The sequence below is a fragment of the Pipistrellus kuhlii genome, unplaced genomic scaffold (assembly GCF_014108245.1).
Source record: "Pipistrellus kuhlii isolate mPipKuh1 unplaced genomic scaffold, mPipKuh1.p scaffold_m20_p_6, whole genome shotgun sequence".
Classification (NCBI taxonomy): domain Eukaryota; kingdom Metazoa; phylum Chordata; class Mammalia; order Chiroptera; family Vespertilionidae; genus Pipistrellus; species Pipistrellus kuhlii.
This window is the reverse complement of record NW_023425562.1, coordinates 32384219-32393886: the sequence shown is the minus strand read 5'-3', so window position 1 is coordinate 32393886 and position 9668 is coordinate 32384219. Positions and strand designations below refer to the sequence as shown.

The 9668-nt window shown below is 33.1% G+C and overlaps 1 protein-coding gene across 7 annotated transcripts in view; it reads right to left on the bottom strand.

The window, feature by feature from the left end:
• Positions 1-437: 437 nt before the first annotated feature.
• METTL4 (methyltransferase 4, N6-adenosine) overlaps positions 438-9668 on the bottom strand; it is a 37376-nt gene continuing 28145 nt past the window's right edge. For 6 of the 7 annotated variants that reach the window (XM_045574396.1, XM_045574398.1, XM_045574395.1 and 3 more), the window contains exons 6-9: positions 9239-9413; positions 7274-7380; positions 6828-6907; positions 438-1491 (exon numbers count right to left, since the gene is read on the bottom strand). In XM_045574396.1, the coding sequence (XP_045430352.1) occupies positions 1343-1491; positions 6828-6907; positions 7274-7380; positions 9239-9413 (511 nt within the window). In that variant the 3' untranslated portion in view covers positions 438-1342. The remainder of the gene's footprint in view (positions 1492-6827; positions 6908-7273; positions 7381-9238; positions 9414-9668) is intronic. The other variant, XM_045574399.1, reaches the window with a different exon arrangement.

The window sequence follows — 9668 nt, the reverse complement described above, 5'->3', positions numbered from 1 at the left end:
AGACAACAAATCATTGTCAAGGGTCATGGCTGGAAAGAATCACGTGAACTTTGAAAGAGAAAATGTCATATATCATAATTATAGTGGTAGATGATTATATGTTTTCAAAACTCACTGGATGAACTTGCACACAGAAAATTGTAAATTTTTATTTGAAAATTATACCTCAAAGTTTTTTTAAAAGATTATATATAATAAATCAGCATAGTTAAAGAGTGCTCCTGTGTCTCTAGCAGACAGCTGGCTCTCCTTGGCGGGAGGATTCCCACTGATTTTCACATCCAGGTGTTGTATGAGCACTTCTTCCTAGCTCTAGTGCTCTGGGTAGGAGATCCTAGAGTGGAATTGAGACTCCATGCTCCTGAGGGGGAACCTTCGCAGCTGAGAGACCCCTCTAAAATCTCAGCCGCCTGTGGGACTGAGGCCATCCCTTTAGCATCTCCGCCCTTCCTACAAGTCTTGATGTGGCTTCTTCTGTAAAATTTTGGTTATGAAACTTCTGTTCAGCTAGTCTTCATTTGGTTATTCAGGTTGATTTTTCTGTATTTTAATTGTAATTCCAGTTTGGTCCTGGGAGAACTGAGTGTAGCTTCCTTTATTATGCCACCTCTGACATTTTTAATAGTATAAGAAATTTCTTTTACATTTTTGCCCAAAAAATAAGCAAACTAACACATACTTGACAAGTAGCCTTGAACACAATTTAAAATCCTCCAAAAAATGTTCCTTAAACTCAGTACAAACTTTGCAGGTATCTGAATGCTCTTCCCAGGATGTTATAGTAAAACAGAGGCTGTATATTTAGATTTTACAGGGGCCAGATCGATAATGTAAGTGAATGTCATGAGCAAGAGGCACACTGCCATAAACTGGGGAGTATATGACCCCTCCCAAAAGAGCTGCCACCACTGAGTCCTACCAATCAATATAGGGAAGAACATATACTGGACTTCTATATGAAATTTCCTGGTTTTTCTAGAATGATGCCTCAAATGTTTTATATCAATGTGTGGGCCAAAAAAATACACATCCATAGGCAGAATTATGACCTCTGGTCCACAGTGCAGGCTTCATGACTGTCTCCATAACAAAGTCTTGCCATCTTTCTAAACACTTACCATCTTTATTTGTAATGAGCCTAGAATAGTATATAATACTATTGCAAGTGAAGTAAAATTCATCTCAAAATCACATAAAGGCTAATCACCTCTGGCTATTTTGCTGAACAACCAGGTCCTGTTTACAGTTCTAAGAGTACTGCTTGGTAATTAAAAAAAAAAAAAAAAAAAAATCAGAATAAAGGGAGATAAGAAAAAACTGAAGAAAATCACAACTTTTAAGATCAGAGTCTGCTTCTAGACTCAGCAATAAAATAATCCACGTGTTGAAATTTGAGGACTTCATTGCCCCAACTAGTCCAACCGGGCTGTAAATTTCGAGCAAACAATTCCAAATAGTCCCCATCTGGCTTGATATAGTCTTTTAAAACCTCTGTTTGAAAAAGAGAAAAACACAAAAATTATTATTCAGAAAAGAATCAATATCCTTTTAGCAGTTAAGAGTAGAAAAGCAAAAATATTTCCTTAAAAATAGATAGCAAATTAATTTCAAGGATTTTGTCACAGGCTTTACTATTTATAGGTAGAAAGTCATTTGAAATAAGTACCCTTGAGATTGAGAAAAACTCCATGAGAACTTCCTGTAGCCCTGATTTATCGGTTTTCATTTGTAGATGAGAAATGAGGATTTTAACACCCACACAGATGACTTCAGTTTTCCAATACTGCTGACATGTCTTCTGAGTACAAACTTAATTTATTTTTTAATAAATGCAATCCATGCATAAAAAAGAAGTCGACAATAACAATTCAGAGACAACCCACTTTAAAAACTAAGATAAAATGTAAGTCTCTGCAAACATATACTTTAGTGAAAGTGAAGTGAATGAACAGTTGGACCCAGAAATATTCAGAATACATAATTAACAAATAACTATATCCCCTAGCTATAACTTGGTGGTACTAAGAACATTCTTTCACTTTCAAATTATACATCCTTAGTTAAAAAATTTTACTATATTATTTCCATAGTTAAGTATTCCTTCTTCATTATATTATTATTGAAAATGATATTTTGTTGGGAAAAAAAGTATCTTATATATACTGGATAAATAGCTGTGATCAAAACTAACTGAAAGAAAAGAATACCATAGAAGCTTTTACCATGCTCACTTAGACAAATACTTAAGTCAATTTAAACTTAATCACATTGCTAAGTTAGCTATTCACTAATTACAGAAACTGGGTATGAAAATAACAACTCAGGGAAAAAAAGTCACTGGACAGGTAAAATAAAATCTTAATTGCTATACAAGATTGAGCTTGGAAGAAATCTATCAAATTCCCTTTAGTAATAAGAAGAGTTCCTTAGGAAAAATTGATGTAGGTAAGGTCTAAAAGCCAATATATGAAAATTTTTATGTTTTTATAATGTTCTTCAATTGCTCTCACAGCAATATATTTGAAAGTACTGGTCCTATTTTAAAAAAAATATATCAAAGAACTAAAAGTACCTGTCTATAACTCAACTGAATTTAAATTTAGACTTTGCTAGCATCTAGGAGATGGTAACAAAAAGATTTCTAGTCCTTTCGTAAAGAATTAAATGGTACTGAACTAGAAAGAGAAAAATTTCCCCAAAGTCTTAGAGGACAATAACCTGTAGCACTTTTCCACGTTCCCCACCCCGCATGATGCATTACCAGCCTCAGTTCACTTTTAATGTGGTCTAAGATAATAGTGAACCAAGGTTCTCTTTGTTTTTGCTTATTTGTTCAGTTTTTCAGTACAAAGATGTTAGCAACTCTATTTTGGGACTTTAATCTGGAGTCTAAACTGGAGTCAGCCAATCAAAAATATTTACTATTCTAAGCATCTACTTTAATCAGTGCTATGGGAGTTAATTTAAAAAGAAAAGAAAAGATATCCATGTTTTCTAAGAGTTCACAATCTAATAGAAAAAGATGACTTAGAGTGGAAAAATACAAATAACCTAAACCCATTTACCACCTCCTTTCTCAATGCAACACATTACCGCATGATTTTTTTCTTCCTAGTTAACAAAAAATAGAAAATCAAGGAATATGTCTTATGATGCTAAATATTTGTTTAAGTTCAAAAGAAAGCAAAAGACATAAAGGCAAATTAATAAAAAAAACTATTCTTATTAATTTAAAATATCCATTTAAAATTAAATGCAAGATCTTAAAAGTTTCATCACAAGAAAAAAATGTATAACTATGTGTGATGATGGATATTAACTAGACTTACTGTTGGTGATCATTTCACAATACAGATGTTCAACTTACGATGGTTATGCCCTGATAACCCATCACAAGTTGAAAACATCATAGGTCAAAAATGCACTTAATACAATTAACCTACTGAACATTGCAACCGAGCCTAGCCTACCTTAAACATGCTCAGAACACTTACATTAGTCTATAGTTGGGTAAAATCACCTAACACAATAAATGCACTGTAGGTTTTAAGTGACTTGGTTATCCTTGGGACTAAGTGGCTGCCTGGAGCGGTGGTTCACTGCTGCTGCCCAGCATTCTGAGAAAGTGTGGTATTGCCCAGGGGAAAAATCAAAATTCAAAATTCAAAGTATGATTTCTACTGACTGTATATCATTTTGGCACCATTGTAAAGTTAAAAAAAAATTGTTAAGAAGAATCATTGAAAATTGGGGGCATCTGTACATAGATATATTGAATCCTGTTGTACACCTGAAACTAATATGATATGTCAATTATATCTCCATTAAAAAGTAAATGCAGCCCAGCCAGTAGGGCTAAGTTGCTGGAAAACTGAAGTCATCCGTGTGGGTGTTAAAATCCTCATTTCTCATCTACAAACGAAAACTGATAAATCAGGGCTATGAACCAGGAGGCCACAGTTTGATTCCCAGTCAGGGTACAAGCCTGGGTTACAGGCTTCATCTCCAATGTGGGGTGTGCAGGAGGCAACCAATCAATGATTCTCTCTCATCACTGATGTTTCTCTCTCTCTCTCCCTCTTCCTTTCTCTCTGAAATCAATAAAAGTATATATTTTTTAAAAACATTAAGTGCATATATATTTAAATATGAGTAAAACATGTACATATTATACTTAGTTACATAATATCTGGTATTAGTAAATATACTTCTAACCAACAATGTGGAAGTAATCCATGCATCGCCAGTAATTCCCCTTTGCTCTGGGAGCAAGGATGGGAAGATGCTCAAACGCTATATAGATTCTCATAAAACTATGTTTTACTCTTCAGATAGACTGTTACTGAGTAAAGTAGTAAAAATGAATGGAAATTCCTCTAAGGTAAAATATAAAATATAAAGTTTGACTAAAATACTTTTATTTCCTAATCTTCCTATTAAATCTTTAAACTTAAGAATATACATTTATAATGCTGGGTTATAAGCCATCATAGTTATTGATGGCTTATCTTTCAATGTAAGGAGAAAACTTCAAAACTTAAAAATCGAGTAAATGTATTAGTTGAAATGAATATGCTGCTAATTTTGCTGCTTTTTATATTGAGGCAGAAATAACAAATTATAATTTTTTTTAAAAAATCTTGGTGTTTCTAGAAGCAAAAGAACTTTTCAGTTTATGAATTTGCAATTTAAGAACATTTACAAGTAAAAGTTCTAAACATTATATATAGGACATGTGTCATCCTAAATTCTAGAGTTATGATCTCAAAGTAAAATATACTGCAGAAATTTGAAAGCTGCTTTCTGGTAGCTTTAATTTGTATAGCTCTACACCTAAAAATACATGCACATGCTATATAATAACATGAACTAAAAAATAAAGGATTACAAGTATTTCTTGTCTATCACTATGTACCCAAAGCATAAGGATTACATACATGAAATAATGCGACTCGCCCCACCACCCCGTCTAATTTTTGTTTCAAATGGTTCTTGTGTACTTGTGCTGCTCTCTGCTGGGAATATGGCAGAACTGCATTTCATAGACACAGGCTGTAACATTAATTTTTATTAGTAGTAATAAAAGACTGATTGTTTTCACTGTGTTATAACTTTATCACTTTAAACATAATTTTATTTAAAAGTAATTGATAAATAGTATAATTATTATTTAAGAATGAAATATTTTGGATCTTAGCTTTTGGATTTTTACAAGTAAAATAATAAGCCCTAAGGCAAACACTAAATTGAGCTTTGGCACTCACTGGCTGATTAAAATTTAAGTGATAAGAATACAAATTAGAATTCCTCCATCGAGTATAACTAGTGTCAAACAATTTTTTTTCTCAAAGAGCAGTACAATACCATTTTCATTTAAGTCACATATTTAATGCATTAAAGAATCTATGGCAGTCCAAAGTTTAAAGGCAATTATTCACAGAGAATTCTTCTTCTAAGTAAAAAAATAATAATAATCATGAGGTAGACATCTGAATGAAGTAACATAACACTGTTTCTTCTACATAAGCAATTTAAGATACAGAAAGCCTAAGTGCTATCAATAAAAATTCTTTAAGGAATGTGTATTCACTTTCCTATATATCCTAACTCATAAACTATACCATTTTCTACAAAATAATATGACAGGATGAGGGCTGTAGTTTTTCTGAGTAAGAGCTTGAAAAGTTGGGGGTTTTCAAAGCAGGGATCACTAAATTAATAAAATATATATTCCTGAAGAAATTATTTGAATAGCAAACTTTGAATATAAAATTCAATCTCTCTCAAGAACATCCTATTGTTTGAACTTTCACTTGAAAAATATAGCATTCACTGAGCTTCTAGTATATGCTAAAGAATTTCAAATATATTATAACCAATCCTCACAAATTTAAAGATTAAATATCATTATTCCATCTTAAATTAGCACTTTGAGATGGAAAATGATTGTAGGGGTGTTGAACTCAATCAGAGAAGGGGCCAAAATCTAAAATCCAGCCTAAATCGCGGGCCGAATGGTTTACGGAACAGTCATAAACTGTCATTGTGATGGAAACGCAGCGGAGTGCAGTGATGACAGCGCGGTGCGGGCCACATTGCAAGGCCTGGCGGGACGGATTTGGCCCGCGGGCCTTGTGTTTGACACATGTGGATTAGAGTAACTCACTCAAATTGCACAGCCAATATTCAAACTCATGACAGTAAATATCCAAAGCCAAAACTTTTCACTATTCCTCACTGCTTAGTTTCATTGAATGATGAACATTATACTAAAGCATTAAGACTAGTAAAAGTTGCAGGCTGCAGCAATTACCTTTCCAATGGTTCAGAAAAGCAACATTACCTCAACATAAAACCCTGAGAGTTTCTACCAAATACCAAAAGGAATTCTAACCATCTCTGACTACTATTCTGAGCTGGTTTTAGAACAAGCAAGGGCAGCAAGACAAAAACAAAACAAAAAACAACTCTTCATATATTCTGCTATAAAATTTTAGAATATTAATTAAAATAACATATCTGATTTAATTTCCAAATCTCTAGACCATTAGAATACTAAATTCAATCCTTTTTTTATATATATATTTTATTGATTTTGTACAGAGAGGAAGGGAGAGAGAGAGAGGGAGAGTCATCGGTCAGCTGCCTCCTGCACACCCCCCACCAGGGATATGCCCGCAACCAAGGTACATGCCCTTGACCGGAATCGAACTCGGGACCCTTCAGTCCCCAAGCCGACGCTCTATCCATTGAGCCAAACCGGTCTCGGCTCAATCCTTTTTTTAAATTTGACAGAAGTCAGAATAATTCTATTTATAAAAACATACCAGCAAGCGGTGGCTTATGAGAGTGAAGGGCACAGGGTACACTGACAATTAACTTGTGATCTGGAATGGGGAGCATATTCCTAATTAAAAGAGAAGAAAGTAAATTATATTTTACGGGACATTTTTTATATACAAGCCACAGTTGCCTTAATTTTTTTCACCTTTCAAATAATATCTGAATTTAAAATTAATAGAAACAATAATGGAAATCAACAATTTAAGTATTAAGACATTCCTAATAATTTCCTTTTCAACAATTACATACTAGATAAAACAAAAAATATTATAAAATTTCATGTACCATACCATTCATACTTCTTTGGCATGGGACATTTGCATATTTTTGAAAATGTAAAAGTTAAAGAAAATCAATGATCAGTTGATTAATAATTTTTAAAAACCTAAAACTTAATAGATTTATATAACTGAAAAATCACCATTCCTACCTTAATGGTAAATTAGTTTTTTCTTGAACTCTCCCCAGTATAAGACCTTCATAAGGCTTTTTGTGAGTAGAATCTAATGGGAACACAAACTCTCCTGAATTGGTAATCTGATAGGAAGGAGTAAAAAAAATCATATTTTTATTTATTTATAAGTATCCTGGAAATGTTTGTTTGTGACTTTTTTCCCACATTTTACACCAAAGAAAAATAAATTATTAAACTTCCAGGCTAATGTTGTCTAATAAAAATAAGTATAATTGAGCCACAAATATGTGTATCAAATTTTCTAGAAGCAACATTTTAAAAAATCAAAAGAATGCAGTGAAATTAATTTTAATTACATATTTAATTTAATCTAATATATCAAAAATATTATTTCATTATGTAAAAATTCAAAAAATATATTGAGATAAGTTATAATGTTTTTCATACTAAACCTCCAAAATCTAGTATTTTATACCTACCACCACATCTCAGTTTGAACAAACTACAGAGAAAACTACCATATTGGACAGAGCAGCTGTAAGGGACTAAAAAATATTTTAAATATCACTTTATCATTTTGTACACAGAAATCTCTAATTTTCATTAATATTTTTTCCTGGAAACCATGCCATCATAAACTCATTTATTCATTCATTCAAATATTTAATGATTACTGGCAATGTGACTAAGTAGATTATAATACTTTCCTTCATTTATAGGAAACAGTGTCATTAATGCTGTCAGAGCTAAAATTAATAATGAAAGAAGCTCAGGGATTGATGAGATAGATAATTGTACAATCCTTGGGCATTATAAATCCAGAAATTAATTTTATCTTTTCATCTTGGAGTGATCAGATTCTCAAAGACTTACTTAAGCTAATTAAATTCAAAATATTCATAATAACACTATCAATTCATTAATTAAAGGTAGAGATATATATTTTCATTATCAGAATATTCATTTATTTTAGCTATAAAATTCTTTAGCCCATATCAAAGTACCTAAAAACAAAATCAGTGAAACCTTTTTATCACCACTAGAGCCATGAGATAGCACCTCTACTATAAAGTGCATTTAAAGCACTGGAAATTCTCATTCTTATGATATTCTTTATACTCAATGTAGATTACTCCTTCTATTATAACAATAGTGTTTCATATAATACTAGAAGCCTGGTGCACAAAATTCATGCATGGAGGAAGAGGATCCCCTCAGCCCAGCCTGCACCCTACCCAATCCAGGACCCCTTGGGGGATGTCCGACTGCTGGTTTCAGCCTGATCTATAGGATCTGCCACACTGGGTTAATTTGCTATTCTCCCTCCCACCCCCAGCAACAAAAGAAAGAAAAAAAGGAAAGGAGTCAAAAATGGTGACTGAAATTGTGGATGCATAATGAGAAAGAAGATAAAGGGTAAGGCTATTTCTATGTTTAGTGATGAACAGATTCCTCGGAATTTTTGTTTGTTGATTTTTAAACTACAGACAACAGAGCTTTTTAAAAATTCATCCTGGTATTTCTCTGAGTGGCTTACTAAGGCCAGTAGTTTAGAACTGTTACAAAATCAGAGCGAACAAACAAAGCCTTAAAATAAAAAGATGAAAGTATTTACCAGCAAAGTAAAAATTTTAATTAGACTATGTTGAAGGAGTAGAGCAGCAACATGTTAAGTATTAAAAAGTAGATGCTATCTTTTTTTTTTCTTTTTTTGATTTTCCACAGAGAGGAAGGGAGAGGGATAAAGAGCTAGAAATGTCGATGAGAGAGAAACATCGACCAGCTGCCTCCTGCACACCCCCTATCGGGGATGTGCCCGCAACACAAGTACATGCCCTTGATCGGAACTGATCCCGGGACCTTTCAGTCCGCAGGCTGACGCTCTATCCACTGAGCCAAACCGGTTTCGGCAGTAGATGCTATCTTAATGTGACTTACATGTCATGCTATATGAACAAACAAATTAACTTCTGAACTTACTTTTAACCAGTGCCATTCAGCAACTATCTCCACAGACCAGGAAGGATAAAGTTCTTCCTTTACAAAACGTAAGTGCTTCTGTCTATTAGTCACCCAAGTAATAACAAGACAGTTTGGAGCCGCCAGTTTAGGGATAGGTATTTGTTTTATTTGCAGTGGTGACAAATAACTATACCTAAAAATAAACAGAAAAATGTTAGCAAAATTTGCTGCAAAAATAACAATAATAAGCATGGAAAAAGCCAGTATAGCACCTACTCCACAAACACAAAGCTCCCATAGTTATGCATTTGTATCACTAAATATGTACCCACAGTGACATCCAGTGGACACACTATTATGGGCAAGTCAGAAATAACTTTATTTTTTGTTTTATAACTTGTTTCAACTTGTCGGTCTATATTTCTTTATCACTTTTAAATGCACTGCA